Raw genomic sequence first — 25,971 nt, forward strand, 5'->3', positions numbered from 1 at the left:
AAGGAATGCATGCTCCATAAGCTTTCCTGCGCAAGAGGCGAGATATATTGGCCTTAGATTTGCGATAATAATTGGTTTGCCAGGTTTGGGATTAAGTAGCCTGAGCTTCCTTCCACTGTTGTTGTACAGAGCCCTTGGCCCAGCATTCATTTATGTATTTCGCGATATTCTCTATTGCCTGACCATCCAGGTTTCTTAGCCTCCTGTTATTAATCCCGTCTGGCCCCGGGGCAGATTTCGTATTGAGTTTTTGCAGGACTGCTCTAATCTCTTGTGCACTGAAGTGCTCATCCAAGGGCCCGTTAGGATTTCCCTCATACCGCCCATGCTCGAAGATTGGGTTGGGGGGGAAGGTATGTAGGGCTTGCCTCAGCGATTAGTTAATCTTTTTTCTTTGTGCCCGTGCAGAAGCTCTCGGAAATTATGTTTTTGAGCTGTTCTGGGATTGTGTGGATCTAGCAGGTATTTGAGTATACGCCACGTATGGCCAGCAAAAGTTTGTCCACCCATAGCATTGCAGAACTCATCCCATTGTTGCTTGCATAACTGCTTGCTATGATCTTCCATCGTTTTGTTTAACTCAGCTATTCGCTTACGTATACTCCTATTGTACTTTTGCTAACGCCATCTGTGTAGTGACGATTGTTTCGCCTCCCACATAGGTGCCAGACGACTATCAATATTCCCTACCGGTTAGTCCGGCATGATAGTGTGACTGGCCACGCTTACGTCTTTGGTGAGGTCTCTAGCCCATTGTTCTAAGTTTCCGATCGGCTCTTGCCTCCTATCGTCTTTTATTTTGCTTAACTTGTCCCAGTTGATCCATTTAACGGATCTATTATTTTCGGCATCTGCTTCTTCAATCTTGATTCGTATAGTTCTATGATCGCTGCCAAGGTCTTCGAAGGTGTTTCTCCATTTGAAATTTGCGACCTTGTTTACTATTGTAAGATCCAGTGTGGTTTCACTGTTGAGCCCTGTCCGTATACGTGTAGGGGAGTCGGGTTCATTTACGAGCGTTAACTCTATCTTGAATGTTTTGCCATAGCCTTTTTCCCTTCACTGTCGAATAACCATACCCCCAGGCAATGTGCGGGGCATTGAAGTCTCCCCCTATGATTAGAGGACGAGCATCTGCCATCACCACAGCCTTTCTAAAGAGTTATGAAGCGCTGCCTTTTGAGGGTTGGATTACTACATCTAAGTTGATTACCAAGCTGTAAAAAAAATGGTGGTAGGTTTCCATGGCAGACCTACTCCAATAGATACTACAACGTACCGTATATTTCAAGCTTAAAAAGCTCGAAGAGTGGCGTATGCGAGTGAAAAATAAGCTCAAGTAAACGAAAGTGCTTCAAACCGCCACGGTTAATGTCACCTTTAATAAAATACAAAGGGGAAGTATCAGCACATTAGCAACCAAACACTGTTCATTTCATGGCCTCCATGAATACGCTGGCCCTCGTTCGATCACCGCATCCACGCTGTATTGAGCTGCCGTGTCAAGCGCACACAAGTGTATAACGATGGAAAAGCTACCCAGTCAAGCACTAGGGCATCGCACAAGCCACTCCTTACGCATACAACCGAGCCGAGAATTCCTGTATCAAATCCAACGCAGCACCGCTCGTCTTTCCAGTGAGCCTCTGCACCATTTCCACCAGCTTGGCGCTCGAGCACTTTTTTTTCAATGTCACGCTCACCCAGGCCGCCTGTGCTCCCGAGCTCAGCCGCTTTCTCGTGGAGACGGACGTTCCTCTTCACGAGCTCTGCCATCTCGAGGACAACATCTACGTCATCGTCAGGGTCCCAAGAAACCAACAGAGGCGTCAACGTGTAGTTGCTTCTCAGACCCTGGAGGATATATAGTTGCCACGAGGCAGGCGGCGATTCCCCAATACTTGCAGACGGAAACATCGTTCAGAGTGTCGTTGACCGTTGGCAACACGGACAAGGACGTCGCTATTTCTGGCTTCAACAATTCTACGTACGTGGTGAACTATGTCAAGGATCGGTTCTCCTTCAAAGCGTTCAGAACTTTGACTAGCTGGTGCTCGTTGCCCGGTTTGACGGACATGAGGTTCTGGATTGTCTTGAGTCGCCGTCTGCTCCGCGACTGAGGCGATGCCATCATCGAGCGCGTCCAATGCATCATCGCTCGGGTAGAAATGTAGCTTACGAATTGCAGTGTCTGGCCACGGACTCGAAGAACTCGAGGAGAACGTCCCGGTCCACCGAAGCGGTGATGCCGGTGGAAAGCTCACCAGGCCAAAACTCTTTGACCGATAAGTCTGGTAAGCGGCGGCAGAAATTTCCAGTTCCACACGATGCGAAATCTCTTAAAAACACCCGCATAACTGTGTTGGCCCAGGGAACGCTGACACTGTCATCTTCCACGAAACACGCATTGAAAATGTCCACCGGCTCAAGCTTAGAGTTGGCTGTCAGCATCTTGGCGAAGGCGATCGCGGTCTTCGAACACAACTTGAGCTCTGCCAAAGTAAATTTCCTGAGCGTGTTATTTAGCGTCAGTGCTTCGATGAGCGCCACGGCACCACCATCGTCGCCGCAAGAGTAGCGGGGACCGAAATGACTCAGTTTCTTGTTCTCTCCGAGATAAACTGCAAATGTCCGCGGCGAACGCAGTGCTTATGTTTTGGAGGTTCAAGGTCAGTGAGCGCACGTTGTTCAACATCCCGGTAAGATATATGCTGCAAACGTCCCCCGGGCATAAAATGTAACGCGAGTTAAGTTCGTCGAGCGAGAGCATCCTTCGTGGCCCTCAAATGCGACCCTGAACGCGCTCGGGGAGATTTCCCGTATACGATGGCGAATCAGAAAGTCTTGGCCCTTATCTTTTAGACAAATTAGGCCTGTAAATGCGAAGTCAACATGCACATTCCCAATGGGGGACCTTTCTAGGACCGACCCGGCCTTCTCTGGCGGTAGCTCTGCGGCAGGACGCAGCTGTCAGTTGTTGAAGATGGCGGTCGTGCTTTACACGCCCACGGCGTTCGAACAATGAAGTGCGATTCGTTTTCTATGGTGCAAGGGAAGAACGCCCATCGAAATACACAGGGAAACCCAGCCCACGTATGGAAAAAGGTGTCTCGCTTTGAGAAGTGTGAGGTGGTGGTGTTGCGAGTTCGCAAAAGGCCGTGTATGATAATGAGCCTCCGGCGTGGCCGCGGCTACCACAAAGACATCTCAAATTTAGCGCTACCATGGGACAAATGTCTGAACCAGTGCGGGGAGTATGTGAAAAATAGCGTAAGGTACGTAGAATGGTACGTGTATTTGTAATTACCTGCATGTCCCGTATTTTGGCTAATAAAATATAGGGGCAAAAACTGAGTAGCCCCCATACACAGTTCACGGGTGGGCCCGTAGTGACAATGTGCTGAAGCACGCCAGCATCCTTTTCGGAACAAGAATGATATTGAAGCGCATCACCTTGTCTCCAACAATCAGCCCTTGCACATGCGGGGTCACTAATTACGACGATGTGTTCCAGCTCTTTCTTGATGAGCTCATTGACTTTAGCGTCTCCCGAATGAATCTCGCCATTAAGTTCCTCGGACATGTTCACAGGAGCAGGATATTGTGGAGATAAGGTATCCTCGTTTAAAAATGAACTCTATGGACAAGCTTTTAGTTGCTCATGATGAAAGCAGGGACAAAGTTTCCTTAATGTCTATCACTGAAGGGCAGCGCCTCCAGAGCTTCCAACCGTTTCCAGTGCTAAGATGATAAAGATGAACTATTGAGTTTTGCAATCAGTCCGTTTGTCAGGTTCAACCAGCAGCCGTCAGCACCTCTTCACGTACTCGAAGGACCAGAGCTTGTGCGATACCTAACTGGAGCAGTGCACACAGATCGCGCTTGTTGAGGGTTTCTTGGCGCTATGGTGCAGGTATCGATGAAGCCTGCAAATGAAATGAAATATATATAAGGAAGTAAGAATTTACCATATGGGCAAGGCCAGTTTAACTGTTGCCTGTAATTTAATTGAGACGAAGCCAGGAAATATGTCAGCCCGACAAGGTCATTGCACGCGCATGTCTCGTGCTCGCACGAACGATTTGTATACAGTCCGAGTGCGACACAGATTTCTAAAAAGGCAAACCCGCTTAGTCGTTTTGAAGAGGACCTGAGGAATGTCCTGTTAGACTAATATAGAGGCTAACATGGGAGGTTTATTGCTTGTTGTGCCACGATGTGGTATAAGTTTGCCTAACACGGCAGAGAGATAATCGTGGACAAAGATAATTAAAAGAGGATTATCCCTCCGATGTAAAACCCATTGTCCCATCCGAAGTTATCTCACTCGAGAAAGAAGTATACGTTTGCTGCAGTAGAAAACGTTTTTTAAAAAAAAGAAGCAGTGAATGTCACGGCAGAATAAACTAGTTTTAACGAAGTGAATGCGTCAAACTACATAGCCTCTTGGACGGTAAGTGAGCTGTGATGATTGAACGCAAGTTCGAGTATGCGTTGCATCGATGTAAAGAACCATAGACTTGTCGCACTGGCCTCAATTACACAATGCACTATGAAAATGAGAAATAAACTACCACAGCTATAGATGAAGTCCTACTAGCCGGACTGATAGGATCGACAGTGAACCCAGAACTGAAAAATAATTTTTATTAACGCGCGAACAGAAATGGACCGGGGGGTTAAGTTTCTTTTTTGTGTGTGTATTCCCTCCGGAACAAAGCCGGAAAAAAAAGAAAGTTTCTGTTCAGATTGGCCGTCTTCTCTGGCGCAAATCAGCACGCGGGGGTCAATCTTGTTACCTCATTTGTACGCATGCTTGTTGTCATTTTAAAAGTCGCCACACCGTTACCAGGACTCCAAACTTCGCTCGTCGGGAGGTAGATATGTTGCCATAATAAGTACACTTGCGAGCCTGTGAAATTGATGATCGTCAAGGAGTTTTTCGATGGTGGGAGAGGTATATAATCGCTGAAATGAAGAGTGCCCTATAGCTAGACGGTCGCTTTTTGTCACACTTGCGTGCAAACTGAAGTAGGTAGGATAGAAATGACGCGTTGTTTCGACGTATTGTTTTAGAGGTGCGCTCCAATCCGATTTTTTTTTGTAACTGCTTGTGCCACGAACAACCACACGAACCATATCTATTTTTGTCTTTCTGTGCATACAAGGAGCAACATCGAGTTTTCGTACCAAAAGCCCTTTGTGTTTTCTTGTAATCTCATTTACATTATTACGATGATTGAGCGACGCTCAAGAGACGAGCCGCCGCGAGAACGACGAAGAAGGTGGTCGGTGCCCTTGGCACGAGCGAGTGTCAGCCTGGCTGCCTGACTCCAGTGTAAATAGCGTGTAAATAGCATCTCTCGTCTCTGTCTTTCCACACGTAACTTTTCTGGTGGAGGTGAGCAATCCCCGTCCTCACCACGGAACTCCGAATTGGTCGGCACACCGAGCTTGTCACCATGCCTCCTGGTGATGAGCCCGCCTACGCTACGGCTTCGGCTTGTCCGACTGCTCCAATCGTCATGGTTGCCCCACACCGTGACCCAGGTGTGTTCTCTGGCCTGGAGCTGGACAGGATGTCGACGACTGGATCAAGCTCTATGAACATGCCAGCGCTAATAACAGGTGGGACCCAACGATTATGCTCGCCAATGTCATCTTTTATCTCGGCGGCACCCCACGCGTTAGTCGCGTTACCCTGTTGACGACTCTGACTCCTCCAATATTGCCAGTGCTTCTTGCGTATTCTCTGTATCCCAGCTGCTTCATTTCGCCGACGAGCAACGCCGTGACGCCTACATCAGAGCACTCATCGACCGTTTTGCACACTCTCCGGCCGATACTACTCTACGCCTCTTCGTCCTCCGCGACGGTACTCTGTACCGGGGTACCCTTCATCCAGACGGCTCCGAGTTCCTGCTTGTAGTACCTAAACACCTCCGCTCCACCGTTCTAGGAGAGCTTCACGACGCACCAACGGCAGGACACCTCGGCGTATCTCGAAACTATGACCATGTACGTCGCCGTTTTTTCTGGCCGGGCCTTGCCCGTTCCGTACGACGTTACGTCGCCGCTTGTGAACTATGCCAACGACGTAAGAAGCCTTCCCAGCTCCCCGCAGGTTACCTGCAGCCGCTCGACATCCCTGCCGAGCCCTTTCATCGTGTCGGCTTGGACCTTCTAGGCCCATTTCCGGAATCTCCATCAGGAAACAAGTGGGTTGCAATCGCGGTGGACTACGCGACCCGCTACGCCGTAACCCGTGCTCTTCCGCCCAGTTGTACAACTGATGTTGCGGACTTCCTGCTGCATGATATCATATTGATGCATGGTGCTGCGCGTCAATTGCTTACAGACCGAGGCCGCACCTTTTTTGGCCAAAGTCATTGACGACATCATGCGTGCCTGTTCAATACAGCATAAATTTACCACCTCCTACCACCCCCAAACGAACGGCCTCACTGAGCGCTTGAACCGCACCCTTACAGACATGCTATCCAAATACGTTTCAGACGACCACCGTGACTGAGACCTGGCTCTACCTTACATTACCTTTGCCTATAACTCGTCCCGTCTCGAAACTGCTGGCTTTTCCCCGTTTTACCTCTTGTATGGCCGCGAACCGACGCTACCACTGGGCACTGTGCTTCCGTCCGCCACAGCTTCAACTAGCGATTATGCCCGTGATGCAATCGCCCATGCTGATCATGCTCGCCAACTTGCGCGCGCTCGTCTACAAATGTCTCAAGACAAGCAGAAACAACGCTACGACCTCCGTCACCGTGATGTCCATTTTAAGTCCGGCGCCCTCGTGTTGCTTTGGTCACCATCGCGTAAAGTCGGCCTTTGTGAAAAACTGCTTTTCTGTTACACAGGCCCATATCGCGGCATACGCAATGTGACCGATGTCACCTATGAAATCGTTCTAGACACGCCCACGACGTCCTCCGCTGTGTCAACCAGTGACATTGTCCACGTTGCCAGACTCAAGCCCTACAACTCTCCATGCACCTTGGATATTGAACACCACCGTGACGGTGCTTTTGCCGCCGGGGGGGTAATATTACGATAAGATTGAGCGACGCTCAAGAGACGAGCCGCCGCGAGAACGACGAAGTTGGTCGGTGCCCTTGGCACGAGCGAGTGTCAGCCGAGTGTCAGAACGCGAGGGAATTCGACACGACGGGTGAAATTTGACAATGTTACAACTAGCTACCCCAGGGCGTCGAAAGAACCCTCGAGCCAACTCACACGAGACAATTGCTTGTGTCAAGCCGAAGGCAACTAACGCAGCCACAGGCACCAGGTCAGCCAGGAGGAGCTTCCCCCGCGCAATTAGGTCAGTGCTGACGATAGCGACGGAAAGCAGTGCCATAGCATGCTTGGGTCGTCGGTGCAGGCCAGGTAGGCTTGCCGCTGCGGCACAGGAAAAAAAAACGAAACAAGCATTGCCAAAGTGCTGGTCTAACGCGTTCTCAAGAGCTTGCGATTTTCTAAGCTGCAGAAATCGGACCGGGGAGACCAGTCTGACCCCAATACAATCTTTCTAACCCCTTATGTTCGGCCGCGATCGACCAACAGTCAGGTATGCAAATTTATCGATTGCATATAGCGAAATATTCGACACCGTGAATCGCGACAATTTGCTTGGCAAGCTGTATTCCCATTGGATCACGTGGTGTAGCTTATACACTTGCCAATAGTTTCCGGTCGGAAACTATTGCCACCGGAGAACACATTTCATGCTACGCAATAATAAAGGGTGATGTAACAACTATTTGAGGATGACAGTTTTTAATGCACTCATCACTATTCCCGAAGCCAACATTGACGCCTCGAAATCATCCCATTCGCCATGCGTGATAAATTATGAATGGAAGCTGAACACTGGCATTTGACACGTAGCTGTTGGGTGACTTGCATGTTCCATGTTGTAGATAAACATTAGAATAATCAGGCTATCTTTCTGTCTACAGACGGGCTCGTTATGTCGATTGAGTTGTCAAATCACTGTCAAATGCCAGCTGTGCAGACGCATGATGCCAACACTCGCAGCCCAGAAAAAGCAAGCGCATTGCATTTGCTGTTTACTACACAGATACACCTCTGTGCCCTTGTTTGTGGCACAACCGCAGCACAACATTTCTTTTTTTCAGTGCAAACGAGCACTCTGTTATGTTGCTGTTACAATTAACTCTTCATTTTTGTAACGTTTCTCGTCTTAACGTCACGAGATCGAACAAGAGAGGTGCGCTTAATTTTCATCTTCGCTTAGTTTTTATGTGTCAATGACCAATTTGACGTACAAAACACAGTGGAGCTTTCAGCTGTAGCTCTTACAAATGACTGGTTCCACATCGGCGTCCAAATTACAACTGCTCGATCTCGTGTAAGCCTTATGCAAACACGAAAATACCATTTTATTCCGATAGACACCAACACGAATGCCCAAGTTCTTTATTGCGGTGAGTGAGTGTTTACTCAGATCCTTGTTGCGGCCACTATTTGATTGCTATAACGTGCATTCGGAGCGCTGCTTGTTTCTATTTTCATTGAGGTGCTGTTAGTAAATTTATTAGAGATGTCGTTCTGCAAGGTTAGCTTTCCCATTTGTAGTCTACGATACATACATTATTGCTTTTAGTGCCATATTTGTCTGTAAACCATTATTTTTGTATTTTCACTGAGCAGAACCGATGTCTAACCTTTGGCATGAACTGCCAGCATCCGTGGTCAAAAATGAAATTGCTTTAGGACAAGCCTAACCACTGAAAATATTAGTAACGTATTAATGACAACTTCGACAGTCACAAGTGTGCTAGTAAAGCTGTGCTAAAGCTTTTTTTCTAAAGGCTCAATAGCGGATGCTGTCTAAAAGGTACATATAGCAACATTTTCTTCGAAGGCACAAAAAGAGGAAGTTGATCAGGAGGGCATGCATGCACATACCAATCAGTGTGACATACCGTTACTACCACAGTGGTGATGAAATCATGCCATCCATGACAGCCTCCATAGACGATCTCGAAGAAACCAAATGCTGAATGAGCTGCGGGAGAAAAGCAAGCAAATCGTCAGCAAAGATCTGAGTCACGATAAACAACACTAATGAATGCGGTGTTTGCAAGCGCCAAACATGGCCAAAGAGCGCCAGGTCAGTGTAAGTGAATTAGCAGTGGAGCGATGAACTATACAAGGTAGACATGACGGGGTTATAAAGGGGCCTAAAAAAGTCACTGTAAAGTGCATGATATCTACATGTAATAAGGTTATGGCAGTGACTAATGAGGAGTGCTGTGGACATGAAAGATACATTACGATAGAATGGCACGATATACAAACACAAACCACAAACATTTGCAAGAAGCAATACTGCCTTAACAAAGACCTTGAAACGCAAGAGCCTGGAGGCATGTGCTATACAAAGCACTATCAGGCCGCAGCCTCTGGTAAGAGAAGGCGCTACGAATTTCTCGGGCTAATAACATGCAACAACACCGTTCAAGAAACCTAGGACTGCTTTGGTGTCGAGAAACGGTTCTGCATCAACAAATATTGCCGGATGGAGATGGATGTGCTGCCGGTATGCTAGAGCAAAGTGTCCATATAATTGCTTCTCAAGAAAAAGTGAGGTCTTCGGTTACATCGTTCTTCTTGCTGAAATAATACTTGTAGGCGCCTCATTACGCAGGTATTTATGGTGCATCTTACAATGTACTATTTAGAGCCTCGTAATTTTAGGTTGGTGTACTTGCAGAGCTCGGAACAGGGAAGGTAGTCGCATCAACATCAGACTAACAGCAGGGAATCTTCACTCCTGAACGCCTTCCTACACCATGCACCTGTACGTACCTCACACTGACTTCCCGTTTCCCATCCCCTTCCCGCGGCAGAACTACTCGTTCAGAGCCGAAATCTCCTTTATCTAAAACGTAACCAAGACGTTTTCGAGGAACCAGTGATCACTCGAGCAAAGCGAGCTCCAAACTTTCCGCCCTTTCATTCCATTTCAGGGAGACGCCACACGTGCATTCCACGCGCAAACGACACGCGCGCCAACGACAAACACAAAAATCTCACCGTAGGAGACCCTCCCGAAGAAGTGAAGCACCAAGCTCAGCGGGAGGCAAGCGCTCAGCACTGTCATCACGTCGTTGGCAGCGCGATGGTGAAAGCTCGAGCAGGCCACCTGCAACCGAAGACCGCCGTAACACAGAGCAATGCATTGCGAAACTCGCCGTATACCGTTGGGTCCTTGACGCGTGCGAAGAGTTCCTCTTCCAGGTCGTCCACGTAGCGGTGATAAAAGTAGTCAGTGGTAAGAAATATGGTCACAGAGATAAAATGCAGTCTCTCGGAAAGACGAGTGGTCATGGCGGAAACGAGAACGAGCGCAGCCGCCCGCAGCCAGTGCAGGTGACGGGCACACTCCGCCGTCCGGCGGTACGCGTCCCGTCGCCCATGAGGCAGCAGATGCTCCCGGGCGTCCCAGTAGTCCGTAAACTCACCGTTGACCCACAAGCTGCAGACCAGGTGGACGACCGTGGCTAGGACCCAGCCAACAGACCACGGCGGGGTCGCTGTCGCTCGACTTATGCTCGTGAACGTGTTGGTCACCTGGAAGGACGTGTACGGTTTTACTCGGTACTGGAAGCTTACCATTGTAAGGTCACTGGATAACGCCGCAATCAGAGAAACAGAAGTACTGCGAGTTGATGGATTGATTGTTGATTGTTGATGAGTTGATTGATGGACTGAGAGACTTCGTGCAGAGTCGAACCCACGACCTTGTTTCTCAGCGGCGGGTTGAAAGAAAGGAGAAACTGATGATCCGGCAGTATGACAAAGTACGACAGACAGACAGACGAACAGACAGACCAAAACAGAACAATGCATACAAATCTTAATACACGAGCGTTTATGCATTCCGCTCCCATCGGAATGCGGCTGGCAATCGAACCCGCAACCTTGTGCTAAGTGGAAACCCCGCCGTAGTCACTGAACTACCGCGGCGTTGAAAATAGAGTGCTCAAAAAATGAAGTGGCAGGGAAAAATGGAGCGCATTATTTCGGACAAATACTATGGTCCAACGCAGTGCTCATACACTTTGTCCCTTTTTTTCATACTTCACGCGCGTCATAATCCATTCCATCGAACTGACAACATGCGTGAAATGAAAGAATGGCTCCAACTACGGAAATATGTTGAATTGAATTTCCTGTTAGAACGATCAGTTGTGCGACGAATCGCATAGTCTCTACGCGCATGTCTTGCGGCTCGTACCCGTTTGTTGACCGTCATATTGATGCTATTGACCGATCGATCATATTCACCGTTGATATTGGTGCAGTATGTGTTTTCACCATGCCTTGCACACGTGTACGGTTCATCGATATGCACCACGGAATATTTTTTTCTTGTCGCGTTTGTTTCCGCTCGTACACTATATATACATCGATGCGTGCGAAAATAAAATCTATAGTTGGAAATGAAGCGCTGTCTCTGTATCTCTCTTTCTACGTCCTCGTTCAGCCGCGCTCATACATTCTATCATGGATTCGAACCAACTAGCCCGCCAATCTGTTTTAACCAATAATAAGTCACATTAAAGAATACAAAAGACCGCTCATAATACAATTATAGAAATAGAGAATCTAGGAATCATAATAGAAAATATATATGGGCTGTTGCGCATAGGAAAATCATAATGAAAAAAAATATAGCAGGCGACCCTAATCTGACTTAGGTGCCTTTTAGTGGCACTCGCACCTCGGCGTTGGTGTTCTTTAGGTTAACTTTAGGCGACTGCAGCGCACGAACCAAACTCGGAGGTAACTGTTTTCCATTAATTAGCAGGTTAAATATCATGCTACCTTCTTCTGTGTGACGTAATTAGTGAATTCATTAGTGACGTAATTACTTCCGCTTTCTACTTCCGGGTTTCCAAGAACCGGGGAGCCACCATCTTGGTTAACTTTGGGAAAGTGCGCGCAGATGCGCACTTGCCCAGTTTGCCTAGCCCAGTTTGCCAGCTTGCCTCGCCCAGTTTAATTCACACCAGAGAGACTGAAAGGAGGAGGAGGCAGAAGTTTCACACTCATCAGTCCGCGCAGAAATATGGAGAACGCACTCACGCCGCCCCGTCGGCTCACGACAGCGTCGAAGTCGTAGCGTAGCCGGTAAGCCATCGTGGTCAGCACGTAGATGGCAGGGACGCCGAAGCCGATGGTGAACGGCAACAGCGCAGGGAGCGCGCATACTTCGTCCATCTGCGGTCGGGCGAGATTCTCCTGAGCAACGAGTGTTGTTGGGCGAGTCGGTACATTTTTTTAGACGGCAGAGACGAGCAGGAAATTGACGGAGACCAGGGAGGACACGGTACACGTACATGCGCGATACGCTTGAAGCGCCCGATGGAAGGAAGGACATAGCCGAAAAAGCTGGATATGTCATTCGGAAGTAGTCGCCTTTAGAAGAACTTCAGTTTGGCCTAGTTGGTATTTACTGCAAACCATATTGACCGCAAAAAAGACGGGGACAGAGGAAGAAAACACAAACAGCACAGGCGGTACCGCCTGTGCTGTTTATGTGTTTTCTTCCTCTGTCCCCGTCTTTTTTGCGGTCAATATGATTTGTAGTCGCCTTTCGCAGACGAACGCAAGGAATCTTGCACGACATGGAATGATGGCGATATGACTGTCAAGAAGGGAAGGCAGAACGGATGCTTGGGGAATGAGCTCACACTGCATCCAGTGCAGCATAACTGACAGAGTGATCGCCAGTGGTCGAGCAGGGAAGAGAACATTTTAATTATGATAGGAAAGGTGGCGAGGTTGGCCTGAGAGTCCTGGGACCTGGGTACTCCACAACTGGGGCAAAGGGTTAGTCAGACTGAATGCTAGTCAATCAGTTCCATGTGCGGAATATGTTGGACGAACGTCCATAGACGAACGTCCACACGCGAACGTCCACACGCGAACGTCCACACGCGAACGTCCACACGCGAACGTCCACACGCGAACGTCCACACGCGAACGTCCATACGCGAACGTCCATACGCGAACGTCCATACACGAACGTCCATACACGAACGTGTCCTACATACCGGATACAAGCTGTTTCTGCGGCCAGCGCTGCGAGAAAGGGACGTGTCTTTGCTGGGGCAACAACTGTTTTTCGTGACACCGTTTGCTTATATTCTCCCGGGAATCCTTGTACAATACGTAGGGCTGTATTTTTATTACACCATAAAATATTTTTACAACTTGCCTGTGGCATACAGCACTATTATAATCCTTGCGGATTGCGGACATAGCAATTCTTCGAGAAATCGAAATGCGCAATGGACTAATTAGCACAATTGTACTAATTAGGTTTTCCCTAATTATTTTGTGGAACATGTGGCGATTTACGAATTGTAGCAGGTGAGTTTGCACGGCGCATGGACTTCGAACGAATTCTGAGAATGGCGCCGCTTTCGAGATATGAACTGTCAAATTTGCATTCTTTAATATGCACCGCGGTATTACTTGGATTTTAATAAAACGCCGTTTTATGAATTGAAGAACGAGAGTAACTGAAACGCCAACGTGTTCCGTCGCACAAGTCGGAAATGCGCATCTCAGAACTGCGGGGTGTCATCCTGAGAATTCGTTGGAAGTGGATACACCTTGTGAACTCGGTGGCTACGATTCGTAATTCCATTATGTGCCGCAAAGTAGTTAGAAACATATAGTGCAGTTTCGTTAATTAATCGATCCCGCACTTTGATTTCTCGTGCAAGGAAGGCTCGCCTTTTTGAGTAATCCAGCGAAAACTAATCCAAAGATTAGAATGGTGCTACACACCCCGGGCCATCTGTGTTGAAAACTTCTGTTCAGCCTATAACAATAGTAACGTTGTGCGAACGACGGTTTAGTTACACTGATGACTATATACAAGACATATGCATAAAATAACGCAGCGCTGGTCACTTCAGCCGATAGCTCGAGCCCAGGGAGCGCCACTAGACATCCGCAATCAAGAACTGATTGACCTGCACGTATACCTTTCACTGTGTTATGCAACTTTGCTCACTCGCCATCGTTCTCAATTCAGCTCCCTCGGATGCTAGCTTTGCCTCTGGGAAATTTAGTTTTAGCATGCCTTTTTCTAATCGTCGGGGGCATGGAGGAGCAGGAGAGATTAAGAGTAAATTTTTCAGTGAGCTTAGTTGTGTCCACAGATGTATAAACACGACGCCAGAGCTCTCAGACAGCCTTCGGCTATGGAAACGCAATTGACCCTCTCACGTGCAGTGTATGCTTGGATAATGCCCGGTCATTTGGGAAATTTACCTTACCTAAATAATCACACACACACAAAGAACGAGAAGAATGCACTACGGGGCCTGTTGCTGGTGCCTGTGTTATGGCTAACTTAAATAGGACACTTTGCGCATTTTTATCATCTGTGGTGCCACAGGTCCCACCATAAACGCCTTGTGACTTTCTACTTTAATTCGAAGTTCGAAGTCTCTGTAGCGCAGATAACATCCTCGTAATCGTACAAGTGAAAACTGGCCTAGTTCGTATATCTTGCGCGTGGCACAGAAGAAGCACACACTACACGACACAAAAAGCAACCGACAGGGCCAGCGCTGCCGAACAACTGGAGTTTTACTTGAAGAAATTTTAATTCTAAACGTATCGTTAAATGCATGCGCATGCGTGAATGAGCCGTAAATAGGACTGCGCACCAGCTTGCACTGATTGCAGCAGATTATGCTCTGTGTTAGAAGCATGGTTGCTTGCGCGCGAAACAAAATAGTTTTGAAAACATAAACCGTCTGTTAATAGTCGGCGCTCGTTTTGTCTGTGTCTCTTTGTGTCGTACAGTTTACGCAGTTGTTTGTGCTACACTCTTAACTGTACACCCTTTGGCGTGTACACTTGCCACACAACGATAATGGTCATCTGTCTTGCTTGCGTTTCCTTTCGTGAAAACGCTGCGTTCGCTACTTTCCTGCCGAGAATGCTCTGCCATGCTGATAACGCGCATGCCGCACGTGACTTGGAAGTACCGGGCTCACAGCGTTAAAGAAAGGAAATGCGGACAAGACAGATGACTATTACTGTGTGGCAAGATACGACCCAAGGGCTGTAATTTTTCTTAAGAGTATGTAAGAATGTAAGAGTGTCCTGAATAATTCACTGGAATCCTTTCTACGACATAATTCCGACTGTTAAATGCATCGTGACATAACGGTTTAATTTATTCCTGTTACCGCTGCGCCTTCCACACGCATTCCGAAGAAGTGCACACAGTGTTCTTGTTGGCTTATGTTATGACTAACGCCAGCACAGTTAGCCTAAATGTGACAAAACAGCACACCAAAACACGAAGTCTGACTTAAAATTGTTCCTGCTTGCTTGTGCTATTTGGCTACAATGAATCCACGCCGACTAGCCTACACTTTCAACGTTTCTATAGCTAGCCTCATCGCTATGCGACGTCGGCAAACTTAGCTGTGTGTCGTGACGTCACGATAACGTCGATGACTCGAAATAGTGTTTACAGAGACTGATGCGGGGATCACACTAAATAAGTGTGCCAGGTGCCATCCGTTTACTTGCGAGAATATATGACAGGGGCGGATCTAGGGTATTCTCCGACGTTGCGATTCTGAACAGTTCGTAACTCATAAAACAATTTTCGCGAAAGGCCGAGAAGAAGACTCGCGGAACGGAATCACTCAATGTTCGACATAGCTGCAACGAATACGAAACGCGAGACAATCGGCCACGAGGTAGCTGCTTGCTGCTGATAGGCTGATAGCTTCATTGAGACTTCGGAAATCCAGCGCGCGACCTTGTGCTCGGTACCAGAACGTCAGTCACTGCATGAGCCACCCCCGCGACGTATACGAACACGGCTACAAACTGAAAATGACCAGCTGGGCTGTTGCTCAAAACAAAAATTGCAGATCCTAAAGATCATTAGGTCGGGAACACCGCTCATACACTTACTTTCTTTTTCTTTAATTTACCGCTCGTACCCGAGGCCGCCACTTCTTACTCAGCGTTCGAAACCGAGAAAAATAAAAGGCATTCAAAACGGGTGGTCACGGCATCACTCACCAAATGTGTGCTCCAGACAAGTCACCAGCAAAGGTTCCGGCTGTAGCGAGGCTCGAAAGGCCTACGCACTACGCGGGTCAAGACATCGGCGTGAATGAGCAAACAACGCGTGTCGGTTGCATCGGTCAACGCGCCATCACCACCTGCGCACTAAGGTGCGCTTTTCTGCGAGCATACGTTCGAGACAGCTTTGCTTCTGAGCATGCGCAGACCGGAGATCGAGCGTTTCAACCAGAGCAGACGATGTGAGCAGACGGGCACGCACTCGGTGATGAGAGGAGCTGTGTCCGTTCCATTGATGCCGGGGCGATCGCAGCGACCGCCGCGGTGCAGGCTTGCAGTACTGATAAGTTGACCAACGTAAAGTGATAAGACCCAGCAAGACTTGCGAGCTGCCATGATCTACACGCTGGACTGTGCGTGCGCGGTAAGGAGAAATGGAAGCTCGTTACCTCGAACCACCGGTGCACACACACATGGCGCCTGTTGAGCAAGAGCAGAGAGGAACTAAAAAATGATACTGTTAAAGTGACGAGATGTCAGACATAGAAAGGCACGTGGTAGGACAAGGGCGCAGGAATATGTTATGCCTTTAAATCATTCAGAACTTGGGTTGCCTGTGCGATCAAATTTGTCAGTGTCTTGCAGCACGATGTCAGACTTGTGTGCTGCGCCATCAAAATTTGTCTGTCAGTCATTGAATTCTAGGGTTTAACGTGCCAAAACCAAGATTTAGTTTTGAGGCACGCCGTAGCAGGGGACACTGGATCAATTTTGACCCCAGGGGATCTTAACGCGCTTCCAAAGCACTGAACACGGGCGTTTTTACATTTCACCCCTATGCGATAGCAAGATGTTAGAATATTACACGAAGCGTAAGACTTGCAGCTGTAGTGGCAGTGTGAATTGAAGAAAACGTAAGCTGACTAAGTACAAAGCTGTTGTGCTAAGGGTCCTCTGTTTGAATCCCAGCATCGGACAATTTCATTTATGCTTATTTAAAGTCAACACCTTTCTTAGCGACACTGCCACCACTTTCCCGTATCGGGCACGTGTCAAAACTCGTTCCTGCGCCGATTCCGTATACGTGGTGCATAGTCGTGCCAATAAAATAACCTAATTTTCAGCTTTGAGCTCTGTTATTGTTTCGCGCTTCTAATATGTAAGTCAGCGAAATTTGAAGATAAAAGGCATGCGCTATCGGTGTGTTATTTCATGTCACTTGTTTGTAGGCTGCCATTCTCAAATTTCTGAGGAATAATTTTTGCCTAGAATGTAAGACATGGTGTGAGCAACTTTAGTGATAGAATGTTAATTGTGGCAATATAACCAACATATACCGCATGTCAAATAGCATGGCGTGGCATATAGCGTACATATACCTAAATATATATATGCGAAACCTCACAGCGACGGCGACGCCGAAAATTCGCTTCGGGTGGTCATATAATTGCTGCTGCAATAAAAGGAGGCCGATCCCTGAGGCCTCTACCGTATCAGATACCGTCTCAAAAAGCGATAGCCGCCACAAGCGAATTGGGGACGGGAGAAACTATCGCGCTGTCTCTTTCGTGAGAAACTTGCTGTGTGGTGTGACGCAAGTGAAAGGGAGTGGCATGACGTATGACCAATGAGGTTTGGCGTGACCATTATTCCCGCGTTCCGTTGCTGTGCCAATGCCCCAATGGAAACTGGCGGGCGCGCTTGCCAACCTTTTCAAAACGATATGCAGGGTGTCTCAACTGTCATGCATCAAGATTTAAAGATAGACAAATGCCCCGTAGCTGGACTGAACCGAGGTATGGTTGCTTGGCGTCGCTTGGAGAAACTCAGATTATTTTTGCACTCCTCCTAATTACGTCACTACATGTAATGAATTAATCAAATTCTAAAATATTATAATTAGATGAAAAGTGTCAATGAGAAAATTGTAGAGTAACATGAAAAACTCCCGATAGAGCTTTCTGCTAACTCAATGCGTGCTGCATAAAAGTGTTTTTCTTAGCGTGAAAGAAGCCCATGATTACACGCAAAGTGGCTCGAGTGGCCGCTCGCACGGTAATGTTGCGTGTATTCGCGGGATCCTTTCACGCGCTCGGGAAAACGCTTTTAGATAGCACATATTGATAAACACAAAGCTGTGTCGGGAGTTTTACAGCGGAGCTGTATATGGTTAGGGTACCATAAAATTTTTGTGCCCTCACACGAAACCTATCATCATCAATCCATGGCTCATACCCGCGTAAGCAAGAAAAAATGCAATGGCTCATACCCCCGTAAGCAAGAAAAAAATGCAATAGCTCATATTCCCGTAAGGCAGGGGCTACTGGCACTCAGCAAAGTGAAGCGAACAATGCGCACATTCTTTCGAATCACGCATACAACATACATAACAGCGTCGTGAAAAGTGTCAAAATCAACGGCTCGTACCCCCGTAAGCAAAGTCTCACACACCCCTAAGCAATGGCTCATACCTCCGTAAGCAAAAAAATTCACGCAGGAACTCCTCTGCGAGTAGTCTAATTATGCGTAGTACATTGCTTATCTACACTCAGCCCGGTGTCAATATCAACGTTGTGAAACTTGATAGCTCCGGTATAAACGACAGCGCTGCGGACCCACAAAACTGCTGCGGACGGCGGCGCAAGGGGAATCGATGAGGCAACCAAACTACTACAGGTGGCGGCGCCAACTGCACTGATGACGTTCCAATCATTATAAGGTGGTATCATTCTTTAACGCCTTATCCATCCGCGTCTAACCATTATGCACCGCGCGGACCATACCTTGAAAGCGATCTGCGATGTGGACAGAGTGTGTCGACTGCTAATGTCTCTTCGAGCGCTGTGATCTCACCGCTTCGCGTTGAAGAGAGACGCGCGGGCCCATATCTTGAAAGGGATCTGCGAAATGGGCAGGGTTAAATTAAAATTGTGGGGTTTTACATGCCAAAATCACTTTCTGATTATGAGGCACGCCAAAGCGGAGGACTCCGGAAATTTCGACCACCTGGGGTTCTTTAACGTGCACATAAATCTTAGTGCGCGGGTGTTTTCGCATTTCGCCCCCATCGAAATGTGGCCGCCGTGGCCGGGATTCGATCCCGCGACCTCCTGCTCAGCAGCCGTAAAGGGGGCAGGGAGCGGCTTGTGCCGAGATGTTTGTGAGCGATGTGTTATCGCCACTTCGTTCGCGTCGAAGAGACAGGCAGCACAAAGGCAAAGGCGTTCGCTGCTGCGGGCTCCATCCATGCTGTATGAGTAATTCCAAAGAATGTATGCATTTTTTGCTCCACTTTGCTGAGCCCTAGTACCCCTGTAAGCAATGGCTCATACCTCCGTAAGCTCATACCTCCGTTCATACCTCAATGGCTCATAGCCCCGTAAGGTTCATGGCTACTCACTTTCCGTGGGTTAGTTGCGATAGCACTACCCGTGTAGTCGTTATCGACGGTTTCAATGTGGATGTGTCGGGACCGAAAAGGCAGTGGTTTAAGCGTTTCGTGTTAGAGAGATTTCGCATGCGATGCCACACCGATCCGGCCGAAGCGACCACTCTGCGGCGTACGCGCATTGATTTGACATTCTCGGAGAATATGTGTAAATCAAAGCTGGGCATGTATCATAATGATCACGAAGTCATTGTGACCGTCGTTACTAAGTGAGAATGAGTGATGCAGTCAAGTCTTTACCACAAGTTTTCTTATCACGACGCTTACAGCTCCGTCGGTCATCTGCCTTCGCAGACCGGAAGGGCCTTGATATTTTCATGTTGCTCTAAATCTTTCTCATTGACACATTTCATCTAACTATTATATTCGAGAAGTTAAATATTTAAGTCTAATTATATAACTCGGTGAAAAGCAAAAATAATCCGATTATCTCCGGGCGACGGCCAACAACATTAACTTGCTTCTGTCCAGATAAGTGGGATTTGCATATCTTTAAATCTTGGTGCATGATAGTCGGGAAACCCTGGATAGAGCGTAAAAGATGTAACGCACATTGGCTTTCACATTTTCATCGATGTACACCCGTTGTATAAACAGCGCACACTATCGTCATTGATGCCTTAATCGCGTTTACCAAAACATTATGTAATGCACTGAACAAAGCTTTCTTTAGAACGCAGCTCCCAGGCGCCCGTACCTGCGGCGAGCGTCGGCGTCCCTCGTAACCCAGCGAACGAGTACAGCGAAGGATGAAAGAGCGAATGCGAAGCGCAACGGAGAAGGAGAGACAGCGATAGCGAAGAGAAAGCGAGGAGGAAAGCGGAGGAGGGTATGGCGTAAGCGCGAGTAGCGTGGTGCCGCGCAAGACAGGATCTGCGCCGACGATGTCTACGAGATAGCGCCAGAGTAGCGCGCGTCGTCTGCTCATATATGACGCCAGAGATACCATATATGGAAACAAAGCGCTGCCTGAGCTGCTGTCCGTCTGCGCCGGCTGCTCTGCATCGCGACCACGCGTCACCCACGCGCTGCCTCTCGCAATCTCCAGATTAGCGAGGCAGTTGCGCCACACTTCGTTCCGTCTGCAACATGCCGCACGAGACAAGATTGTCCGCGCCAGGCAATATATGGCGGAATGAAAACACGTATAGAGCTGCGCTCAAATTTCGCATAAGTATCGTAATCGACGGTGCATTTTTTCTCGACAGCCAGGAGCCCACCTCAGCTATGGCTGAAAAATGATCGCAAGGATATGGAAGTCTGAGCAGAGAACTTAATGAGGTTCTGTATGAAGTGAGTGGCTAAAAAAAAATGTAATGCAGGGCTTTCTATGCCAGATCGAGAATTAAAGTGTTCGTAGTTCTGACACTTGTTTGTTATATTTCACACCACAAAAAAGCACAAGACATAAAGGGCCACTTCCTACGCTTAGAGAAAAAAAAAACACAAGAGTGCACGCGACTCGAGCCCATACAGGATGTCTGAGTAATTGAACTCTACATCTTTAAAACAGCGCACTGCGTGCATTCACTTTTATTAACATAGTTTATTCATTCATTCGCACATCATAGAGTACTATGTAAAATAAAGTGTTAGGTCAATCATGCACAAAGAAATAGTACACGCATATTCTGTAACATATACAGTAAAACATTCATGTGGACACTTATAATTTTCACATGAGGCCCACTCGACCTACAGAACTACACACGTATTTCATCCCCACTGTCACCTATTTTGTAAAGGCGCATCAGCTAGAAGTAGCAGACAGGCGGCGATATCACAGATACATTCGAATATGCCTTCTTGCAGGAGCCGCATTCACGCAGATAAGCGAGCTAAAGCAGACTGTATTTCCTCTAACGCTGCTTCTCTGGTCTTGCCGGTAAGCTCCCGCACCTTCTCTACAAGGCCAGCGCTTGAGTGCAGCTTCTTCAAGGCACCCGCTCCTTCCACGTCACTGACGTCACCACTCCCCGAAATCACGAACTCCGCCGCCTTCTTTTGAAGACGAACGTTCCTCTTCAAAAGCTCTTCCATCTCGCTGATTCCGTCGGAGTCATCAGGGTCCCAGGAAACCATGAGACCTGTCAGGGTGTAGTTATTCCTCAAACCCTGCAGGATGGTTTCTACCTGGTCGGGCAGGATTCCCCAGTACTCGCAGATGGCCACGTCATTCAATGTATTGTTCACAGCGAGTAACTCGGACAGCGACGCCGCTACTTCGGCCGTCAGCAATTCGGCGTACATTGTGAAATTCGTAACGGAACGATTTTCTTTCAATGCATTCAGGACGTTGACAAGCTGGCGCTCTTTTCCTTCTTGCACGCGCATGAGGTTGCAGATTTCCCGGAGTGTCTTCGTACGCTTCACTACGGAAGCGATGCCGTCCGCAAGTGCATCGAATACGTCCTCGCTCGGGTAAAAGTGTAGCATGCGAAGCGTCGTGTCTGCTGCCACGGCATCGAAGAATTCCCGAAGAACGACTTCGTCGACCGAGGAAGTGACGCTGACGGACAGCTCTGGACTGCACGCTTGTTGACGAAGAAGCGTCGTGACTTGCGGAAGGAGCTGCTCGGGCCACAGGATGCGAAGCCTCTTGAAGGCGCTCGCGTACAGTTCCGTCTCCAACAAGCGCGACACTTGGTCCTTTTCCGCGGGACACACATCGAAAAGGTCCACCAGCTCCAACGTCGAGTTGGATGCTAGCATCTTGACGAAGCCGATCAAGGTGTCCGAAGATAGCTCCATCGCAGCTAAGGTGAACCTCTTGAGGGTTTCGTTCACCGTTAACACTTCTATGAGTGCTGCGGCACCTTCGTCGCCGCCACACGAGTTCCAGAGGCTGAGTTCTCTGAGCGACTTGTTCTCGTGGATATAGCGTGCGATCTCCTTCGCGAATCCACTCCCTGTGTTGTCGCAGCGCAAGTCTAACGAGCGCAGACCTCTAAATGCGCCACAAAGATGCATGTCTAAGTCTTTCTCTTCGCAGTCAATATGAAGAAGGAGGACTTCTTGCAGCGAAGGACATTCTTCGAGGTTGTGGAAAGCAACCTTGAATGCGCCGTGCGATATTTCGAATATACACAGCTTCCTCACGGGAGTTCCTGAGCTCAACAACCGCCGGAGCAGGCCAGCATCCTTGTCTGAAAGCTTCTCGGTGTATTCGAGGTCGGCTCCTTGTTGTATGCTCTCATCGGTCACGCCGGCAGGGTTCAGTTCGTCGACGGGTCCAAGCCTTTGGAGTCCTTTCCGCAAAAACTCCTTGACATCAGTATCCTGGGTGTGGCCCTCATTAACGACTGCGTCGGCCATTTTGAACAACGTGCAAATATAGTGTTTCTTTCTACTTTCGGAGGGCCAATTGTGTCGTGCTCGTGCTAATAAGGCAGCGAGACGAGCTAAGGTTGTCTTACTTTCCAAACCGCAGCAGTGAAAAGTTCAAAATTGACAGACTGAACTAGACATGAATCCGATTTTCCGCGAAAACCCGGCTTCGTGAGGTGCCGTTGTCAGAAACTGGTGAGTGGTAACTTGAAGTTTTCCTTGCGCCAGCAAGGATCAGGTCTTTCCAACCGACTTTGCAGCAGAAGATTCGTGTCTGGAGGAAGCGTCACCACCACGCCGGAAGCTCGATGACTCCTGAAAGCATAAAGAAAGAACAAGGAAACGGTTATCAACATTAGTAGTTTAATAAATCAAACTCATTCTAACGCGTGGAAAAACGGACAAAAGAGAAAGCGACAAGATATCGTCGTGACATTCGAAACGCCTAAAGTTACTATGTATGACGCACTCTAAATTGCATATGAACGTTCCTCACCGTTCCTCCTCGCATTTCAAAGGCCAACTGTAGCGACCTTTTACATCGTTCAAAATAAATAAATTGTAGCGATATTGTAGCTCAGTGTAGAACTTCTTTCGCGAAGTGTGAGCGGGAGCATCAGACACACCACGTAAGAATGGACGTTTTTCACAGCGTTACTAGGAAATTCGCGGCCATTAAACTCGCCAAAAATGACGTAGGGTCTTGGCTGGGCCTGACCCGAACCGACTTGCCCGCTCACTTCTTCACACGCATAGCATTCATTTCTATGTGCGGCTAAACTTTAGACACGTTTTCGAACGAACACACACACACACACACACACACACACACACACACACACACACACACACACAAACACACACAGGGGGATGCGAAATCCTCGCTACGTACGGCTCTGACTCGTATACGTGCTGTTACCATACAAAACACCTACGAGCTTTTTTTGCGATGTAAGGTAATTTAAACTTCGCAGTCACAGTGCACGACTTCATTTGAAGATAGGGAGCACAGCTACACCTTTCGAGCTTGTGGTTCGCCACCGTGCTGTGGGTGTATCAAGCATTGCATAAACACTCTCTATTCCGACATCTCCTGCAGCGCCACACTTGAGGGAATAGTCAAGCGCCCGTCCGAATCTACACGTTTCATGCGGCTGTTGTGCTTTACTATGTGTACCATCACCACTACGATTAAACGCGCAATCCACAGCACTGGCGTAATCGCCAAGCAGACGAATCGCTAGACGCGCTAACGAACAAAATTTTGCAGAACGAAACGGCATAAGCGGGGAGCTGAATTTCATAACGGCACCATTAGGATTAATATTGTTGGCGGGTGCTGACTCGAAACCGGAGTGCTGGCGAATACCGTTGTTACAAGCAGACGACACCACAAAAAAACGAAACGTAGATTAACGTCAGTGAAGCAGGCCGCAGTGAACTGAATGTATGGGGTAGCAACCACCACTAACGCTGTTACATACGTAAATCTCCACCCTGGCTGCGTTGCCCACCCGAAGAACGAATGACGTTCGCTGAGACGACTTCGGCACGTTTTCGCTGACACTCGTCTGCGAGTGTACTGAGCTTGTTGTCGGGAAACCGGATAATAGTGTGGGGCTCCACCGGGAACACGTGAAAAGATAAGATAACTGCAACAAAATACGGATTGTTCGTTACATGCACTATGAAAGACGGCCGATAACAACGTTAAACGCCGGAGTGCATCTCGATGTGGGAGGTGACCGCGCAGCGCAGTCAGCCGCCCGTCTTGAAAGTTGCGTAGAAAACGAACTTTTAGTGGTCTCACCGTTGGACTCCACGCCCTGTTTGGCGTGTCTTCTCAGCGCACCGCTGCACGTAATATAGCGCTGGTGTAGCCGACGTTGTCAATCATTCGCTCTACGAAGGGAAACGCACACGTACTACCGCGCTGATTGAACGGTTCTTTATTCTACGTTTGAACTACAAACGTGAGAGTGCCTGGCAAAGCGGTCGCCCGTTGTAACTCATACGGAGCGCGATAGTACGTTGTTAATGAAATAAATTTCACATTGCAAGTCCCTTGAGTGAATGTTTCGGCAACTTCGATCCGCATTTTGTCGAAGGAATATGTTCATTGCCTAATGTGCTTATGTTGCTTGCAAGCTACTAGGTTCGGTTCAAGGGCGCACTCACGTGCAGTGAGCTAAAGAAAGCGCACGTGAGTCGTTCGTTGCATTCTTTTAACTGAGTAAAATGCCATAGCTGGCCGGCATTTCTGACTTAGTCACTACATCAAATCACGTTGTTTTCACGAGGTCGGATGATCTTCACGGGGGCGCATAAATAAAAAAAAATGGGCCTTAACAGTGCACGAATACGCTCATCTACTGGCTTAACAAAATGCAAGGCTCATAACAGATAAAATAATTATGCGCATTCTAAGCACTCTTGGAATTTTTTCTAATCGTCTTGAGACTACCGTTAACGTACGAAACTATGCTACGGTGTGTACAGGCTATGCTCATGTGATGGACATTATGACAATTCTTGAAAACCGAGCATCTTCAGTGTCGTACACTCATTCAGAGCGAGACGAATTGTGTGCCAAACTTCGCGATGTCCTGGCTCCACGTGACCGCCTCCTCTGTCGTGACGTCACGTCACATGTGTCTCCTGGGAAACTGGTTCGTATGGAGCTATCCTAGTACATTATTCGGGACGCTACGAGGCTTGCCAGAATTCTGCCTGGTGTTTCTAGATTAAGGACCTTCACTTAATTCAACAAAAAAGAAAAGTCGAAATTAACATGCTCATTAATGAATAATCCCTTTCGGGTGCTTATAAGAGGAAACAACAGTCAACGCAATGGTACTTCAGCTTCCTACAGACGAATCAAATCGGTCACACAAACGACTAGTCGCTTGATGACGGCATGCGTGTTTTGGAGACAAATGTCACTGTCCTCGTGAAGTGTTGATGACGGCGGCACAGTTCCAGAGTCTTAACATGTGTCAATTTTGGGCAAAGCGAGGCACAATGTAACTGACAAACATCAGAAAGAACGTTGTTCCCGCACATCGAGACCT

General features: G+C 48.0%; 2 protein-coding genes across 6 annotated transcripts in view; both read right to left on the reverse strand.

Moving 5' to 3' along the window:
• Positions 1 to 1,350: 1,350 nt before the first annotated feature.
• Positions 1,351 to 16,368, reverse strand: LOC135910516 (uncharacterized). 2 transcript variants are annotated; one of them, XM_065442573.2, is made up of 7 exons: positions 16,123 to 16,366; positions 12,139 to 12,273; positions 10,249 to 10,620; positions 10,084 to 10,192; positions 8,970 to 9,052; positions 7,255 to 7,419; positions 1,351 to 3,926 (listed from the first exon to the last, which is right to left on the reverse strand). In XM_065442573.2, exons 2-6 carry the CDS (start codon positions 12,271 to 12,273, stop codon positions 7,339 to 7,341), a joined length of 780 nt encoding a protein of 259 aa, XP_065298645.2. In that variant the 5' UTR covers positions 16,123 to 16,366; the 3' UTR covers positions 1,351 to 3,926; positions 7,255 to 7,338. The 2 variants fall into 2 exon arrangements, with proteins under 2 accessions (XP_065298645.2, XP_065298647.2); XM_065442575.2 differs by lacking the exon at positions 7,255 to 7,419 and having other exon boundaries at positions 16,123 to 16,368.
• A 4,708-nt stretch (positions 16,369 to 21,076) lies between these two features.
• LOC135910514 (protein NLRC3-like) overlaps positions 21,077 to 25,971 on the reverse strand; it is a 69,541-nt gene continuing 64,646 nt past the window's right edge. For 3 of the 4 annotated variants that reach the window (XM_065442572.2, XM_070540804.1, XM_070540803.1), the window contains one exon: positions 21,077 to 23,215. In XM_065442572.2, coding sequence (XP_065298644.2) covers positions 21,395 to 22,888 — 1,494 coding nt within the window. In that variant the 5' untranslated portion in view covers positions 22,889 to 23,215 and the 3' untranslated portion in view covers positions 21,077 to 21,394. Of the gene's footprint in view, positions 23,216 to 24,384; positions 24,672 to 25,971 lie in introns of those variants that run through there. The other variant, XM_065442571.2, reaches the window with a different exon arrangement.

The sequence above is a fragment of the Dermacentor albipictus genome, chromosome 6 (genome assembly GCF_038994185.2).
Source record: "Dermacentor albipictus isolate Rhodes 1998 colony chromosome 6, USDA_Dalb.pri_finalv2, whole genome shotgun sequence".
NCBI classification, from domain to species: domain Eukaryota; kingdom Metazoa; phylum Arthropoda; class Arachnida; order Ixodida; family Ixodidae; genus Dermacentor; species Dermacentor albipictus.

Coding starts and splice junctions, on each gene's coding strand:
- LOC135910516 (XM_065442573.2), bottom strand. CDS start 12,273: ATGGACGAAGTATGCGCGCTCCCTGCGCTGTTGCCGTTCACCATCGGC. Junction 10,193..10,248: donor CACGCGTCAAGGACCCAACG/GTATACGGCGAG, acceptor CTTCGGTTGCAG/GTGGCCTGCTCGAGCTTTCA. Junction 7,420..8,969: donor TCACCACTGTGGTAGTAACG/GTATGTCACACT, acceptor CCTGTGCCGCAG/CGGCAAGCCTACCTGGCCTG.